General features: G+C 47.7%; 1 protein-coding gene across 1 annotated transcript in view; it reads left to right on the forward strand.

The window, feature by feature from the left end:
* LOC144752810 (uncharacterized) overlaps positions 1–19,697 on the forward strand; it is a 280,659-nt gene that overhangs the window by 20,598 nt on the left and 240,364 nt on the right. The window contains exon 3 of the mRNA XM_078640659.1: positions 18,191–18,308. Within this exon, the coding sequence (XP_078496785.1) occupies positions 18,191–18,308 (118 nt within the window). The remainder of the gene's footprint in view (positions 1–18,190; positions 18,309–19,697) is intronic.

Raw genomic sequence — 19,697 nt, forward strand, 5'->3', positions numbered from 1 at the left:
ACCTATACATTTTTGAAAACTAGACACCCAGGGGAATTCAGGATGGGGTGACTCGCCTGCCTACCCCCAGGTTTTGTTACCCAGAATCCCTTGAAAACATAAAAATTTGACCCAAAAAACACATTTTCCTCACATTTCTGTGGTGGAAAGTTCTGGAATCTGCGTGGATCAACAAATTTCCACCCACCCAGCGTGCCCCCAGGTCTCCCCAAAAAAATGGTACCTCACTTGCGTGGGTAGGCATAGTGGCTGCGACATGAAACAGCGCAAAACGCAGCATGGTCGCACCTCAATTTCCCAGTGAAATTTAGCACGATTCGGACAAAAAGACTACCTTTTGTTTTTGCGCCGTAGCTCTGCCAGCACCTAGGGAAACCTAGCAAACCTATACATTTTTGAAAACTAGACACCCAGGGGAATTCAGGATGGGGTGACTCGCCTGCCTACCCCCAGGTTTTGTTACCCAGAATCCCTTGAAAACATAAAAATTTGACCAAAAAAACACATTTTCCTCACATTTCTGTGGTGGAAAGTTCTGGAATCTGCATGGATCAACAAATTTCCACCCATCCAGCGTGCCCCCAGGTCTCCCGAAAAAAATGGTACCTCACTTGCGTGGGTAGACATAGTGGCTGCAACAGGAAACGGTTCAAATCGTACGGTGGTGAATTTACATTACCTTATTGCAAAACTACCTTGATTTTGGGGGGGGGCATCTGAGTTTGTGGCCCGGGGCTCGGTGGTATTCTTTGCAAAGTAGCAAACCCAAACAGTTCTGAAAACTAGACACCCGGGGGAGTCCAGGGAGGTATGTCATGTATGGGTCCCCCAATGTTTTCCTACCCAGAACTCTCTGCAAACCTTAAAATTAGGTAAAAATTGCACTTTTCCAAACTTTTTGGCGTGGGATCGCCGGGCCGGCAAAAAAGTCATACCACCCTGCGTTCCCCTTGTTCTCCCGAGTAAAAGGATACCTCACTTGTGTGGGTGCCCCAAAGCAGAATACGCCAAAAATTAATTTTGAAAAAAGTAGTTTTTACTCATATTTACGTTTTACAAATTAAGCACCCCAGCCTAAGTCACATGCCTTTGGCCCACCCACACAAGTGAGGTATCATTTTACTCGGGAGAACAAGGGAAACACTGGGTGGTAGGACATTTGTTCCGGCAGCGAGATCCCACCCAAAAAAGTATGGAAAAGTGGGTTTTTTGACCAAAATTTCAGGTTTGCAGGGGTTTCTGGGTAGGAAAACATTGGGGGACCCACGCATGCCATACCACCCTGGACTCCCCCGGGTGTCTAGTTCTCAGAACTGTTTGGGTTTGGTAGTTTCCAAAGATGCCTGCCAAGCCCCGGGCCAAAAGCTCAGGTGACCCCCTCAAAAAAAAAGATTATTTGGCTAAAGGTAATGTTTTCGTCTCCACAGTATGAATTGGGCCTTTTCATAAAGCAGCCGCTATGCCTACCCACGCAAGTGAGGTACCATTTTTATCGGGAGACCTTGGGGAACACTGGGTGGGAGGTAATTTGTGTGTGCCCAGTGATGCCACGCTTTCCCACACTAAAACGTGTGAAAAAACTGATTTTTTCCATGCAAAAAATGAGGTTTGCAAGGGATTCTGGGTAAAGGAACGTTGGAGGATCCACGCAAGCCATACCTCCTTGGAAGCCCCCGGTTGTTTACTTTTCAGAAATGTGTGGGATTGGTAGGTTTCCCTAGATGGCTGTCTCGCACGGGGCCAAAAACCCAGGTAACCCCTCTTGCAAAAGCTGGTGGACTTAGGGGTTACCTGGGTTTCTGGCCCCGTGCGAGACAGCCATCTATGGAAACCTACCAAACCCACACATTTCTGAAAAGTAGACACCCGGGCGCTTCCAAGGAGGTATGGCTTGCGTGGATCCGCCAACGTTCCTTTACCCAGAATCACTTGCAAACCTCAATTTTAGCAGAAAAAAATTAATTTTTTCACACGTTGTAGTCTGGGAAAGCGTGGCATCACTGGGCTCACACAAATTACCTCCCACCCAGCATTCCCCCAGGTCTCCCGATAAAAACGGTACCTCACTTGCGTGGGTAGCCATAGTGGCTGCAACAGGAAAAGGTCCAAATCTAACAGTGGTGAATATAAAATACCCTGAAGCAATATAACTTTGATTTTTTGGGGGGAGGCACCTGAGTTTTTGGGCCGGGGTGGGTGGTATTCTTTGGAAAGTAGCAAACCCAAACAGTTCTGAAAACTAGACACCCGGGAGAGTCCAGGGAGGTATGGCATGTGTGGGTCCACCAATGTTTTCCTACCCAGAACTCCTTGCAAACCTTAAAAATAAGGTAAAAATAGCAATTTTCAAAACATTTTGGCGTGGGATCGCCGTGCCGGCAAAAAAGTCCTACCACCCTGCGCTCCCCTTGTTCTCCCGAGTAAAAGGATACCACACCTTAACAGAGTTACTCAAAAGTCAAACATTCAAGCACGGCTATCTATTCCTCAAAGACACACACATACAGGTTGGATTTGGCACGAGGGCGAGTGATGGTTCAGTACATAAAATTTTATTAACAAGATATTTCAAAAAAATGAAATACTCTGTCAATAAATAAATGCATAAAAACTGAACCAGTGACTCGCAACTCGTGAGCTGTAAAGCCACGACAAGGCACCAACTGTTTTACAGGCCATTCACGCACCTTTCATACCTGATACAAACCAGACCATTGACACCATCCGAATGGAAAAGCAACACATAAGAACAATCACAATAAGGGGCAATGTACACCCTACTGCAGAAAGAGAAAAAAAACAATTATTACTGCACACCCATCTAATCCGCAAGCACACACACATACTGGTTGGATTTGGCACGAGGGTGAGTGATGATTCAGTACATACAATTGGATACGCAAGTAATTTCATCAAAAATGAAATACACTGCGTATAATTGAAAGTATGATAAACTGAACCACTGACTCGCAGCTCGTGAGCTGTAAAGCCACGTCAAGGCACCAACCTCTTTACAGGCCATTCATACACCTTTCGTACGCGTGACACATACAAAACATTCACACCGCCAGCCGCGGACCCATCACATTTCAACACTCACACCAGCAAACAGCGCCATTCAAGGGCCCATCACTTTCACACGCCCACATTTCTGACACTGCAACTACACAAAATGATGGACTGTGTGGAGTGTCACTCAACTAGCAGTGTGTGTATTGACCAACAGAAAGTAACTACTCACACACCGCCTGCCGAGCGCCAGTCCACCCACACCACCATCCAAGCACCAGACCATGCACACTGCCAGCCAAACACCACTCAGCGCACACCGACAGCCAACTACCACTTCACACACACCACCAGCCAAGCATCACTCCACGCACACCACCAGCCAAGCGCCACTCCACAAACACAACACCATCCAAGCACCACTCCACACACGCCGCCAGCCAAGCACCACTCCACACACACCGCCAGCCAAGCACCACTCCACTCACACCGCCAGCCAAGCACCTAACCATACACTCCGCCAGCCAAGCAAAAATCCACGCACCCCCCCAGCACAACTCCAATCCATGCACTATGCCAGCCAAGCACCAGACCACGCACACCACCAGCCAAGCGCCATCCACTCACACCACCAGCCAAGCACCTAACCATGCACTCCGCCAGCCAAGCAAAAATCCACGCACCCCCCCAGCACAACTCCAATCCATGCACTATGCCAGCCAAGCACCAGACCACGCACACCACCAGCCAAGCGCCATCCACTCACACCACCAGCCAAGCACCTAACCATGCACTCAGCCAGCCAAGCAAAAATCCACTCACCCCCCCAGCACAACTCCAATCCATGCACTATGCCAGCCAAGCACCAGACCACGCACACCACCAGCCAAGCGCCAGTCCACGCACACCAACAATCCAAGCACAATCCTGCACACACCACCATCGAAATTAGAATTTTTTAAAGAAATACCGCAAATCAAATGTAGAAACCTACAAATCTGCTAACACAAATTCAAAACCTAAATGCTTTGCACTAATGGAAACCTAAAAGCAAACAAAAAAATATTACAGAAAAAAGACCAGACAGTACACTTACAAGCTCAATGAAACTCCCAAAACTTCTTTTGTGTGTGGTACGATTTAAAACAAGCTGGCACACACAATCCAGGATTTGAAGGACAGTCAGGACAGTGCATACGAGACTCCCTCCGCACTTCTCTTCGCCAACAGACTCTACATCTTTTAGTGGGTTTGTCTTTTGCAGTTGTGGGAGGAATGTATTCTGGAAAGTGGCGATCTTTCAGTCTAGCCACTTCCTCCACCACTCCAAATCTTGGCACACTTGCCTGTTCCACTAGTACAAGGCTGCCTATTATAGTCTCCTGAAACTTAACAAAAGGCATCTTTGACTCAGGACAAGATTTCTGGAAAACAACAAAAGCATTAAAGGATGCCAAGTGGAAAAGATGGATAGCCAACTTCTTGTACCAAACGTAAGCCTTTCGAAGAGCAGCATAAGGTTCCAACCTCTGATCTACTCTGTCAACACCACCCATGTGCCTATTATAGTCTAAAATGCACACAGGTTTACGCACTTCAGCAGTCTCACCCCGAACTGGCAGAGCTTCAGTGCTTTCGTCATGGATAGTAGTCAGCATGTAAACATCTCTCCTGTCTGAAAACTTCACAGCTAGAAGCTTCCCACATCGCAATGCAGTAGACTGTCCCCGCACAAGCCTTTTGCAAACAAGTTCTATTGGAAAACCTTTCCGGTTACTGCGCATCGTGCCACATGCAACAGTGCCCACTTTGGCCAACTCCTTGAACAAACGTACACTAGTGTAGAAGTTATCTACATATAAATGGTGGCCTTTGTTAAATAATCGTCTACCTAGTTCCCACACAATTTTCTCAGTCACTCCAAAAGTGGACGGACAAGCAGAAGTGTTAATGCTGGAATCCTTACCGGTGTACACCCTGAAATTATAAACATATCCAGTCTCACTGTCACACAGCATATACAGTTTGATGCCATAGCGTGCCCTCTTACTAGGAATGTATTGCCTAAAAACCAAGCGGCCCTTGAACAATACCAAAGACTCGTCCACAGCTATTTCTCTTCCAGGTGCAAACATCTCAGGAAAACGATCAACAAAGTGATCAAGGACAGGCCGAATCTTAAAAAGACGGTCACAATCAGGGTGATCGCGTGGCAACGCTAAATCATTATCAACAAAATGCATCATGCGAAGAAGAAGCATATATCGATCACGAGTCATAACTGCTGGAAATATAGATGTTGCCATCAAGGGACTAGTGGACCAATAAGAAGACATTGATGGCTTCCTTAGCAAGCCCATCAAAAAAGTTAATCCCAAAAACTTCTTCATCTCTTCAACATATGTGGGAGACCAATGGGTAGCTCTGGAATGGGGCTTAAGGCTGGCACTGTGGTCCCTCAAATACTGCTCTGCATACAAATTAGTTTGCTCCACAATCTCCTGCAAAAACTCATCGTCAAAAAACAACTGAAAATATTGAATTGGCAAAAAATTGTCAGTATCCACTCTACACCCTGGAACACCAGTGAAGTCTGGCAATTCCGGCTGCACCATGCCAGGGGCAACCCAGACGTCATCACTAACATGAGGAGAAGAAGCCACCCTAGCCTGCAGGCCAGATGCCTCTTGCTGCACTACATCAACGGGAACACTAGCATCCCCAGATGCCTCTTGCCTCACTACACCAACAGGAATACTAGCATCCCCAGATACATTTTGCATCTCTTCACCAACAGGAGAACTCACATCCCCAGCTGCCTCTTGCATCTCAACATCAACAGAAGAACTCGCATCCCCAGATGCCACTTGCTGCTCAACAACAACAGAAAGACTAGCAGCACCAGATGCCTCATGCTGCTCTACAACAGGAAGACTAGCAGCACCAGATAACCTTTGGCGCACCACAGCAATGTGAAACCTTTTGGGCGCAGCCTTTACCACACTTGCCTGTTCCTGACGTGAAAAAAAGGGAAACCTTGAGGACCTAGGCTGCCGCTCACATGGCTCTTGCCTCTCTACCGGCACATCAATGTCCCTCTCTACCACAGGCACTTCATCAGCACTAGAAGAAGAATCATCATCCGATGATACCATGCGAAGAGAAAACTCACTGCCTGAATCTTCTGCACCTACCTCATGCTCCGAATCGGAGTCAGTGTCTGGACCATGGTCAGAGGAAGACTCAAAAAGCAAACTAACAACCTGCTTAGCAGTAATCCTGCGAGCAGCCATTATCCTTACAAATCAAGAAGACTACACACACAAGTGAACAACAACCTACACTGTGCAAAGGAAGAAGTAAACAAGGTAGAGTCTTCACACAAAAATCAATACACTCAAAAACAATTCAAATCTAACCAAATATAAGAAGACTCACCAGCACCTACTCTGCTGAAACACAGCAAAAAGAAAGGAAATCCCACTGGAAAGAAAAAAAAAAAGTATAGATTAGACAAAGTACACATCAAGCAGCAATACAAAAAAAAAAGTTAACAATCAAGAAACACAAAGCCACACACACAGCAATAACTTCACTTTTCATAACAACACATTTATCTAGGAAAAATAGTACAAAAAACATTTACTTACCAAGCACATGCAACTACACAAGCTGCAAAACCAGCATTAACCGAACCACAACCTACACCAATACAAACAGCAAAAGCCTGGATCAAAAACAAAGAAGAAAAAAAATAATTTAATACTACATTTCACAAACAACATAACAAATGAATAAACAATACACAAATTTACCCCCAAAATCACATCCACACAGATGGGCCATCAAAAAGGGCAAAACGGACAAAAGTACGGGTTGATTTGCCCACCGGGGGGGGAGGCCAGAAAATCTAAATTTAAAATCCGACCCACCTGAAAGCGACCCTTGCACAATGGGTCACTTCCTACAATCTAAAATAAAATCCCTGGTGCTAGTGGGGGCATTTCCACCGCACAATCGCAATGCTGTGCGCGACCGTGAGCCAGAAATGCCCTGCAAAGAGACATCAGAAGAGAGGAAAATCACTTACCTCTCCCCTGATGCCTCTTTGCAAACCCCCCCAAATATCTCAAAACCAACCTAACACCTCCAGGCGCAGGAAGCAAATGGCTTCCCGACCGCCTGGGAATCCCTGAAGATGTTGGCGCGTGCTGTGCGCGCTGACATCATCAGGGATTCTCATGGGGAGGGGGACAACAGAATTACTGTGGTTCACTGCGATGCTGGACAGAGGCACTTGCATCCTTGATTTTCACAAGCGCAATCCTAAAACAGTTCCTATAACCAGGAGCTTCTTTCTCCCCATCTGCTGCTCTCAACAGTCTCTGACCATTTATACACATAAGAGGCATGTGAACTCACACAGAAGATCCCCGTTTGGCAACGCCCACCAACTAGCGGAGTGCACCATCTTTCCTAAATTTACCCACTATGATGGACAGCTCACTCAAGGGACCTGTGCACACATTGGTGCGATGGCATAGTAACACACACGGACACTGGAGACAAAGCAAGCGCTCGAGTTGCAGCACAAATTCAGGAAAACATTCATCAGCCCAAAAACATTTGTGACCTTCCCACTATGATTCACAGCTCACACAAGGGACCCCTGCGCACATCTGTGCGATTGCATAGTAACGCACACATGGACACTGGAGACAAAGATGGGGCTCGAGTTGCAGCACAAACTCAGGAAAGCAATCATCAGCCCAAAAACATTTGTGAACTTCCCACTATGATGAACAAATGGTCTCTGCTTCCAGATACCTAAGAGCCTTGCTAGTTTATTCAGATAACAACCAACACACACTGGGGTCGATTGTGAAAATATGGTATTGTGTACAAAAAAGGGGAGAAATGCTCCTCTTTTAGGTGTCCCCTCACTCACCAGGGTTGCCCCACGGTGACATGCTTCATCATTGGGGCCATCCCAGTCCTCTACGGGCTGGGGCGTGCTGCGACTTGCGAAAGTTACGTAGGAGCACTTTATTAGACTATGTGTGGTGCATGTGTATTTGAGGAGTGGACTATGTGATGTGTGAAATACCTGCCCAGTAGGTTTACAATAAACTTTATTCTTGCCTCTAGGTGGTAATAAACGGGGTGCAAAGATAGGCTGCCCTAAACGTAATGTGTCCAGATGTACCTATCAACTTCTATCGTCGACATGTTTCGTGCATACCCCAAACACTATGATGGACAGCTCACACAAGGGACCCCTGCGCACATCTGTGCAATTGCATAGTAACGCACACATGGACACTGGAGACAAAGATGGCGCTCGAGTTGCGGCACAAACTCAGGAAAACAATCATCAACACAAAAAAATTTGTGAGCTTCCCACTATGATGGACAGCTCACTCAAGGGACCCCTGCGCACATTTGTGCAGTTGCATAGTAACGCACCCATGGTCAATGGAGACAAAGATGGCGCTAGAGTTGCAGCACAAATTCAGGTAACAATCAACAGCCCAAAAACATTTGTGAGCTTCCCACTATGATGGACAGTTCACTCAAGGGACCCCTTCGCACATGGCATAGTAACACACACATGGTCACTGGAGACAAAGCATGTGTTTGAAAAGCAGCACACAAAAAAAAACATTCATCAGGCCAAAAACACTAGTGAGCTTTGCCTAGGCAGCACAGGTGTGTTTTTTAGCCACTTCAGAAACACACATCAGTATAAGTAATGAAGGACAGAGGCACTTGCATCCTTCATTACAATGAGCACTATTATTTTACTTTATAAATGACCCCATCAGCATTTTTGTAGAAAAAACGGCCTTTCAACAACATTGCAGCCAAGAGAAGACTTCATAGATAATGTTCCCCCAACAAGGGGAGCGACCCTTCCCCAAGGGGCCGCTCCCCGAACAACGAAATTGATCATCAATCAAAAAAAAAAAAAAATCCCTAACATTCCTGCTGCACGATCGCACGATCGTGCAGCAGGAAACCTCTAAATGCCACCGAGGGAAAGGAAAAGCCTTTCCTTTCCCTCCTTAGAAGTAATACTGCAATCTCCCCCGCCCCAGCCGCAAAACTAACCTGTTTGCAATCCGACGCGCAGGAAGCAAATGGCTTCCCTGCGCGTCGGTAAACAAATGGAGCCTCCGGTGACGTCAGCGCGCCTCGCGCGCTGACGTCATTGATGACGCGGGCGGGGAGGGCGGGGGGAGGCAGGGGAAGGTCTTCCCCTGCCATCCCCGCAGAAACTAAAAAAATCGGGCTGACTCGGGGGGAGCGCTGGCGCTTCCCCCGAGGGTGGGGCTCATGACGAGCTGGGCTCGTCATGAGCGTGCGAGGAGGCTACGCCATGACGAGCCCAGCTCGTCATCAGCCCCGAAGGGGTTAATATGATCCGTAATGGAGGCCTTGTGCAAGAGTGTGTCACGAAGGCGCCAATGTGGCTGCGGTGACTGAGTGTGTGGAAGGGAGAAGGAAGCCGTGACTCGGGGCGTGGTCTGATAGTGACGCAGTGAGAATGTCGGCATCCACAGCTAAGGCCACTAACGGGGCAGAGCACAAGAAATAGTCCAGCCTGGCATATGTCTTGTAGGCCCCTGAGTAGTAGGTATAAGACCGACTATGGGGGTGGAAGTGTCGCCATAAGTCTACGAGACCTAGGTCTTGGATATGTGCTAGACCGGCTCGTGAGAGGGCCCCCACCTCACTAGTGCGTTGGCATGAGGTAAGGTTGTCGAAGGCGAGATTCAGGTCTCCCCATAGCGGCAGTAGTCGCTCCGGATTAGCTTTGGCGTCAATGAGTGCGCTGTGTAAGAATTTGTCCTGCCCTTCGTTGGGAGCATAAACCGACCCTATTATAAGGGACATTCACGCTATTAGGAATTGGTAGGTGAGCAGGCGGCCTATGATCTCCGCCTCCTTCTGGACCACTCTGCCATGGAAGGAGCGGGAAACCAAAATCTCCACCCTAGCTGACTTGGTGGAGAGTGAGGAGAATAATTGAATGGGGAAGGCTCGGGATTTAATCCTGTGTTGGTCCTAGTGTAGCAAGTGAGTCTCCTGGAGGAGGCAAATATCAGCTGCTGAGTGTTCTAGGAAGTTCAGGATTGCTCGCCGCTTGATAGGGTTGTTCAGGCCCCGGACATTGAAGGTCAATATCTTAAGAGGATAGTGTGCTATATAGCGTGGTAAAAGGGGGGGAAGCTGACTCAGATGCCCAGCCGGCATGGCGCGGGAGTAGTGCAGGGGGACGGCAACAGTAGCGACCAAGGGGGCGGTGTGCTAGCACGTGGAGGAAGGTGTGGACAAGGGGACACACCCAACAAAAGGCAAAAAAGGGAGAAAATGAAAAACCCTGTGAAGAAAGAGGAGAACCTCACACAAAAAGGAACCCAACCCACCCTAACCCGAACACATGGCGAGCAGAAACATTCTCTGAACAAAGTCCGTCAACCCGAGACAACATAGTCGGTCAACGAGGAGAAATGCACCCACCCCCCTGCCGCCGGCCCAAACCCAGCAAAGGTGCATCAGATGGGTGTAGAAACAGCAATGTTCACCGGACCCTCATTTGTCTTCCGCGCCTTCCCCAGTGAGGGCCTCTGTAGCTGTGGCCAGAGCATCTTGTTGGTTCCGAGCAATTTCAGTAGCAGGTGGGCTCCGGGGGCGCCATCGCCTGGTTTGACGCTGCCAACCCGATGGAGAGATATCAGGCCCGCGCTCGGGTTGACAACATCGCCCTCCTCACTCGGGAGCGTGAGGCCCAGTAGGCGGCAGGAGGCCATCAATAAACGTATCTGGTGAAGTTTATTGTTGAATTGGAAGATGAGGCGGAATGAGTGCCCCCAGGAGTAGGAGATCCCCTGTTGCCGCAGATGGTCGGTCACGGGGCGGAACTGCCTGTGTCTCTGCAGCGTGATCAATATCAAGTCTTGATACAGTACCGGAGAGTGACCCCAGAATTAAATCTGGTGTAGAGTCCTTGCTTTGGAGAGGATGGCTTCCTTAGTCTTGAAATCCTGCACACACACCAAGATATCCGCAGGTGGCGCCTGTGGCCAGCGGGGAGGCCCCACCCTGTGTGCTCTATCTAGGACAACTTCTGCCGTGTGGGAATCGCCCAGGATATGCTGGAAGGGGCTAGGGGTGAAGGCGAACAAGTCTCTAGTATCATCAGAGTGTCTCAGCCCCTGGATGCGAATGTTGTGTCTGCGGGATCGATTTTCAATGTCTTCCAGGTGCATTTGCATATCAATGTTTTGGTCCTGTAACCGGATGACTTCTTGTTGTAGCGTCATCAGATCCGTAACCGTGGTATCGCTTTTCTCTTCAAGTGTGGCTCCTCGCTCTCCGATATCATCAACATCCCGGCGCACCTCTTTAAGTTCTGTGACAAATTCGGCTTTCACCGACTGGATGTCCTCCCTCAGCGTGAGAAGTAGCGACTCCAGGAAGGCCTTTGTGATGGGCTCGTCCCCGGAGGCCGAGATTGTTTTGATGACTCTGCGTCCGGCGCTGCAGTTGCCATGTCCGGGGTGGACTGTGCACGGCCAAAGATGTCCTTCAGGGGCTTCACCTTAACGTTCCTGGCTTTGGACATGCTCACTAGCGCTCTGCGGACACCTGGTGATGCAGAGTCATGAGCCCTGGTGGGCACGGATCTTTCAGTAGAAGACCACTATCGGTAAAGGGCGTGTAGCAAGCTATGGAGAGGCTGGAGGGCTTGTCCCAGAGTATGCCACTGGATGGTAGAGGTAGGCTCAAGGACCAACGTCTCACTGATGCCCTGCGAGCGGGCGCGGGGTTCGTAGAGTCTTGGCCACAGCAGGCCTCTAGGGCACCCCGCCCAATGTCTGCGGGGGGCCCCAGGGTCTCCTCGTGTGCCACGCTCGGTATCGTTGCAAAGTCCTGTGCCGTGAGTGGTTCAGGTGTCAGAATCATCTCAGGGGCTCATCACTGGTCTTGCCGCTCTGGATGCCACAGAGGCAGGGCACGAGTCAGCAGCAGGTCCAGGTGCGCACCGTTGATTGCGGGTGTCAGGCAGTGGCGCTGGCGCCGGCTAGGAAAGGGATACAAAAGGGGGTGGTGATGGACGGAGCATCTGAACCAATCAAACACTCACACCCAGTCAAAAGATCTGGGTTTGATCCATCACCGTTCTTTAGCCCACTCTGCCACCCCAGTTCAGACATGGCTATATGCAAATCAGTCTGACCCTGTGCCTCATGGGAACAGTCCAGCCCGAATTGCCAAGCCATGCCTTCCCTGGACCGGAAACAAGCTTCCGAGGACTGGTTTCTGGCATTCCAGCCATCTTCAGCCCGGCTTGCTTGAATCCAGTGACAAAGTGAGCAAGGGACTCACGTCTGAGCATACCCTGCCACACTTATGGCGGCCAAAGCGGTACAAAAGGGGGTGGTGATGGACGGAGCATCTGAACCAATCAAACACTCACACCCAGTCAAAAGATCTGGGTTTGATCCATCACCGTTCTTTAGCCCACTCTGCCACCCCAGTTCAGACATGGCTATATGCAAATCAGTCTGACCCTGTGCCTCATGGGAACAGTCCAGCCCGAACTGCCAAGCCATGCCTTCCTAGGAAAGGGAGGCCTGCAAGATTGAGTCACACCCTGGGAAGCAGTCCCCGAGTCCAAGCCGTCCCTATGACGGGGCAGAAGGCAGGCAGAGCACATGATAGGTCCGGCGTGGGGACGTGGCGCTACCACCGCGGCAACCCCAGGACGCTCGGCACTCCTGTGTCACCACACTGTCGCGTGCTGTTGGGACTGCCACCACCCTGAGCCGAGGATCTGCGTGGCCCCTTCCGACGGCACAGGAGTCCAGCCGCAAGTAGCACTCGACCCGCACCCGGGGGGGCTCAGGGAAATTTCTTCCTCAGGTCCGTGGAGTAGCAGGGTAGGCCCCGGACAGAGCGCCGCCGCCCTCGTAGCTCAGGGAGGTAGAAGTGTCCTCCGGTCGGTCCTCAATAGCCCTAGTCTCACCCGCTGTGCCGCCGCGTGATGAGCAGAGATGTAGGGTCCCCCACCCACACCAAGCCAGGGATCTGCGCGTCCTGTCTCTATGGTTCGCCAGATCAGGCCGCAAGCAGCACTCGACCCGCGCTCGGTGGGGGGGACCCGTGAGGCCTGCGCGTCAAGGGTGCGGGCGGCCGTCGACGATCCAAGCAGAATTCTCCACTGGTAGGCACCGGCCTGTGGGCTAGTGCCGCCAGGCGCGAGTCGGTGCCACCCACAGGGCACCGACCACGGCCGCCCCCGATGCCTCCTCTGATCTCCGATGCCAAGCTCCGACTTGCTCCGCCAGGGTCTTGGGGTCTGCGGGACGAGGGGGCCGCAGCGGGGCAGACGAGCACTATCGAGGCTGGTAGGGCCTCCTATGGTCACATCCCAACTCGGACACCAGTCAATGCTGTCGCGCAGGCCGCACCATAGACCCCGGGATTTGCGTGATCCGCCGCCGCCTCCTCTGCGCTCCTGGCCGGTCTTTGTGTGCTTGAGGCCGGTGATCAATGTGGCCCAAAGCACCAGGCAGGCCCCGAGTCCTCGATCTAAGGTGCCGCGGTCAATATCCCGACCTCCGGAGACCCCTCACTAGGTGCTCTAAGGGGTAAGAGGCCGTTGGGGCAGCGGAGAGGAAAGAAGCTGGCCTCGATGTTCCGTGTACCGGGCACCGTGTTGATGAGGCCGCACATACGAGGGCGGCCGGGTCTCCGTCACCGCAAGGAGTCCAGGCACAGGCTCAAGGCAGGTCGGCGGGTGCTCCAGGGGTTCACCAAGCTGGTCACACGCTAAACGGGCCCCCAGGGAGCTGTGCTGTGCAGATGACGGTCAGGATTCTGGAAACGAGTCGTCCTACCTCGCCGCCACCTTGACCACGCCCCATACTTCAATTTTATTGGAATAGTTGAAGCTTTTCTAAATTTATTTTTTAATTCTGTCTCATTGTTTTTTCTATCACTTTGTCTTTTTTGCCCCTAAAATGTGCTCACTGTCGGCGCTTCAGTTAATCGCAGCCCACTCATTATCCATTCTGTATTCTGTTCGTTCTATTTGAGCAGCTGCTATGAATCCAGCTAAGAATATCAACTTACTTTTTAGCCTTCAATTTCAAATCCCTTCACATTTTACCATTTTTAAATTGTGCATAATAGATTTAGCTTATTTAATAACATACAACTTATTATTATGCTACTAGTATTTATTTTTCTACAGAGTCAGGCTTCATGAGTGGGAGTCATGGACCATAGGTTAAGAACTACTACTCTACAGTTTTGATAACTAGGTTTCAAATCCAAAATTTTATTTGAAAATATAATAAAATAAAAATAATTTTTGGAAATTTAAACAGAAGAGCAACCTAAAATAAAAAAGATCTTTTTTTCATAATGCACTTAAAATGATTAAAAGTTGTGATAGAACTAATAAACAGTGATTGAATTATTTTTAATTTTTAAAATAAATTAAAAATGGTTAATAAATGATTTTAAAATAAATGAATAATTGTTTTATTTTTAGACAACTTTTTATTATTAAACAAAATGTATTTATATTTTTAAACAATTTAACTTATTTTAACATTAGTTCCTATCGGGTTTCATTTTAAGTCCCTAGTTCCATTATTTACTGTGGGAGGGTTTTGCAGTACCATTGTCTGTACATGTGTGGTGCTGACCTTAATGAAGCTCTGAGCTGGAGTACATTTGCAACTGTTGTGAGTCCTTCCCTGCAGTAGTTATGGATGGACAGTTTATGAATAGCAGTAGGCTTACTCTTTTGCGGGAGGGTGCATGTTCTTCCCTACACCCCTCTCTAGCCCTTCATTAATATTCCCTTAAGACCTCCCCTTTAGTAGTGAGTATTACTCATTTTCCTGCAACTCCCCTCTGTCTCTTCCACATTTACTACAAAAATGTATACTTACATGTGCAGAGATCTGCACATTTGGGTGGAGATCTCCCACATGAAAGAGAGGAGAGGCGGAGGTATAAGGCTCTGTACATAGGTTAGTCAATAGCATTTAGTATTACTATTATAGTACTATTGTAGCAGTACTAAGCGTACTACAAAATGCAGCTTGTGAATGGGCCCCAAAGTAGTGTTGATGACTCAGGTGTCCGTTTTGTAGAACGTTGTGAATCCCTTCCATTTTTGGCAATATGCCCCTCTACCACTATTTCTTGCTCCCCCTCACCTTGGGAAAGAGGAGAAGTTCTATTGGTTGAACCCCAAAAGGGTTTTATGTTTTTACTTTGATCATAATGAGGACAATCAGGTGTCTCTCAGGCTGTCTGGCGCAAAAAAAGAGAAACCTCTAGGAAGGTGGAGTGGGGGTATTGCCCTACCCAACCGGAAATTGTTCTACTGAGCGGCTCACTTTGTAGTGGCAAATTAGTGGGTCTTCTCAGATCAGCAGGATTCCTCCTTGCTGACAGATAGATGGGCATTGGGACTGGTGGGCTACCTTCGATATTTGTATGGACGGGGAGAATATGTTTGCTGCTTTCGCCAGTTGCCCTAGTTGTGGACATATGCTGGAAGGCAGTGCAGCTCTTGAGCAGGGAGGGGAGGCTCACTTTTGCAACACCTTTGTGAGAATGGGAGATGCTGAGAGAGCTCAAAGAGATCGATGATCATGTTGGGCATTGGAATATGCTGCAGATTTCAGTGGTAGGAGACGTGTGGAGGGACGGGGGCCTGATTCCCTTCTCGGAGTTGCAGGCAGAGCATGAACTTTCACGGATGCAATATCTCTGGTACGTGCAGATGCAGCACATTACTAGGAAGAATGAGGCTCTTTTTGAGAACTTACCGGAGGAGTCACCTCTGGATTGCCAGATGTTGTCTTCCCCCTTACATGGGCATGCAATCTCCCAGATCTACATCACACTACTAGCCCATAGTCTGCCCCTACTAGATGCCCTTAGGCACAGGTAGGAGCAGGATCTGGGGAGGATAGAGGATGATGAATGGGGAGAAGCTTGGCACTAGCCGAGGGAGGTGGAGATTTTGGCGGGTTTTTTCACCTGGTGCAGCTGAAATTGTTGCATAGAGTGTACACACAAGAACGTCACTACAAAATGGGGCATGGAGAGTTTGCCTTATGTCCGAGGGGCTGTGGTCAGATGGGTATCTTCTTGCTGTATAGGGTGAGGGAGTCCTCACCGGTAAAGAGATTTTGAGAAAGTGTGTGGAGCGCCTGTCTGGGGTGGCGAATATACATATCCAGCTCACTCCTCAATTGATAACCCAAGGCATCTGGGGGAGCAATCTCTGGATGGGTACATACTGCTCTTCTGTAATTTGGCCCTGGCAGTGGCACGATGGGATGTTGTTCGGAAATGGGGGAGACTCCACATGTCCATACTGCACGAGTGGGAGGGGAGGCTATATTGGTGTATGAGGGCAGATGAGTTCATATACAAAGCCCCGGAGGTTTAAGAAAATATGGCATCCCTGGAAGATTGAAGAGAATAACAGCATACTACTCCCTTAAGATGCAGCGGAAGGTGGAAGCATGGGTGGGGGGGTGAGGGAAAGCATGAGGGTAACTCTTGTAGAATTAGGGGAGACAAGGCGATAAGATAGGCCGGGCACAGAGTGGGGGTTGGGTGATGTACCCTATAGTGGTGACCCACGGACATGTTGTACTAAGGCTTCAGGGGTGAGTTCCTGTTTAAATATGGAATGGCTGAACGGTTGCAGCTGACTGCCTGGTCCTGGAGGGGATGTTTCTAACTTAGTTGGGGTTTGGTGCCCGCTGTAGGCTGCTTCCTATGTGTAATGTATTGTGAGTTCAAGCGGTATTGACGCTGTCCTATGTGAATGTCAGTTGAAGCGGTCATAAAAAAGATTTTACTAATTAAAAAGGGTGACACAGTGGATAGAATTGTATTTTCAAACGATCCTTTATTAAGCTACTGGTTACACAAATTGGTCATACTCACGCCACATGACCATTGTAACTACAACTACTATATTGTGTTGTTATTTAACTTTGTGAAAACCCAATAAAATAATGTAGAAAAAAAAGAAAGAAAGATGTGAAGAAGTGGACTCTGTTGAGGTAGACAGTCCTCTGCATCAAGCTCTGTTGTGCATTGTGCACGAAGTAGCACCTTCACCCACCTCAAAGTCCATTGCACCAACCGCTAACACTGCCTTAGCACATGATATGCCTGTGCTTGATATCTACAAAGCTGTAACATGGGCTTTATGCATATGTTCAAGAAGCAATACTGCTTTGGCCTCCATCTGCAAGACTTTTTAGTTTAACTCCACCGACCCTCTGCCTTTGCCTTGTACTACTTTGGTGTCTTCCTAAGGCGAGGAAACTATGTTTAGAAATATTAATCAGAAAACCAAGTTACTTACCTTAGATATCACTATTTCTGGTACATACCTTATTTAACTGGCAAGTCCTCACTGCTCTTTCACCTCCTCGTTCTGTAGATTTAGCTATTTTTTAACATCTTAAAAGACCATGGTTAATAATCATCAAAATGTCACCAATAATTGTTCATGGTCTAATGGCAAGGAAAGCAAAAGAAATAAGAAACTGATGTCAATGAGCAGGAGATAATTTCAAATAGGAAATCTGTAGTCCTAATGTCTGTGCATCTGGCTCTAAAAGACGATTGTGTTTTAATTATAGGGAAATGTCTCTTTGTAATGTTTAAATAAAAATAAACCCCATAGAAGACGTGCAACACTATGTCGAAGGCATGTGTGTGGATACAATCGTTTTTTGGCAGTTTGATTGTTAAAATAAATCCAGCTTTTCTGCTGAATTGATTCCTAATGGTTATGGAAGTTAGAGATGAGGTCTCGAGGAACATGTCCCTTTGCAATTTAAACAGGGATAACATGTCAAAATAAAATATAAAATAAAAACTAGAAGTTCTTGTTAGAGATTGCAAAATCTCCTTTCGGTTTTATAAATAGACAGCCCCCCCCCCCCCCCTTTAAGAAACAGGCAGCATGAAATATGTAGTATGTGCTTGTAATATGCTGTGAGATACATTTTGTATGCAACCCCTGTTTACTTGATGCAGGAATTTGCCAGTCAGGATTAACCTGATTAAGAAAAGCATATTTTTTTCTGAGGAATTTATTTTCCATCCCTTTTCACAGGTAAAAATCAGCAGCCTGGCAGTGATATAGAGGCCTTGGATACTGTGTTGATTGAGGCTGTTACAAAACTGGTAGACCTGGCAGCCCTACCGGACACAACTACAGCTGAGATAGTTAGGTGAGTATGAATATCGTGAGGAGTAATAGATTTCTACGCAGATTTTTGTTTTATCCGCATGGTTGATAATGAAATCTGGATGGATGGGATGGATGTTGCTGTATGTTGATGAGAAAATACATTTCGATGTGGACATGGGAACCGTAAGGCATAGTTCCCTGGGGACAGATTTTCAAGTATCTGGTTTAGAGTGGGGTGGTGGTTGTGAAGGAGAAGACTTTAGAAGGGACATTGTAAGAAAAAATGTCTGGCGTTTCTGGGAAAATGTAAGACGCTGGTCATTTTGATGATTTGAGGGTTGTAGCCCACAATATTGTATTGCACACATAACCAGTTTGTCCCTGATGGGACCATACCAGAAAGATGGGCCACTCACTATGCGCAAAGCGCCATCAAGTAAATGTCAAACTCATCACCATCCTAAGACCACAACACTCTAAAAAACTCTCTCTGCCCCCCCACTCCCTCACTTCAGCCACTTTACCCCAGTGTCAATACACTAAAAAGGATCACATCACCAGAGATATTAATATAATAAATTGCTGAGCTACCCTAGGAAATGCTGTTGACAATCAAAATACAAATCACACTCCATAACTGAGGCACCCTACTCATCGTAAAAGCCACCTCATACCTTCTTCTTTGACAAGCTCATATATGTAATTTCCTACTGGCGATAGCCAGTAGGTAGTTCAATTAGGACAAAGTGATTTTTGTTTTGCTAATAACTTTTGCGCCGTTTGATGAATCTTCAAAACACTTCCCCCAAAAAGTGGCCTAATTTGCCTAGATCTGCATGGAACGTTTCCGTGTGATTCATCAAGTGGAGGCCGAGAAAAAGGGTACGTCCCAAATCAATTTCCCCCCATGCAGTGTCCATGGGGATTTTGCATTTTATAGACACTGGTACAGGCCGAACCGCTGAACGGATTTACACCAAATCTGGCAGAAAGCTAGCTCTAGGTCCAGAAAGAGTCCTTTTTATAACTTGGTGTGAATCTGTTCTGTAGTTTGGGAGTTATTAAATAAATACATCTTTGTATATCTAGGGGTGCATATCCTCCATGGATTTGCAGGTTCCCCCACATCCAGTTATATATTACTTAACGTTAAAAAAGCTTACAAATTCACTGAAAAAAAATATTACAGGGACGTTATAGTTTGGTTCATGTTTTACCCACAGAAACTCAGCAGTTATCGGTATCCCTATAATTATACTTATCTGAAGAAACTATAACTCGGGCCATTAAGTAACTTTAGGCGACGGGTTTTAGTTTCTTAACATAAATATAACGTTAAGTATTACCACAACTACTAAATGTCTATGGTTTTGTGTGCTTAAAACATGAGCCTCACTATAACATCCCGGTAAATTTTGTTTTTTTTCAG

Source organism: Lissotriton helveticus, chromosome 5_1 (assembly GCF_964261635.1).
Source record: "Lissotriton helveticus chromosome 5_1, aLisHel1.1, whole genome shotgun sequence".
NCBI classification, from domain to species: Eukaryota; Metazoa; Chordata; class Amphibia; order Caudata; family Salamandridae; genus Lissotriton; species Lissotriton helveticus.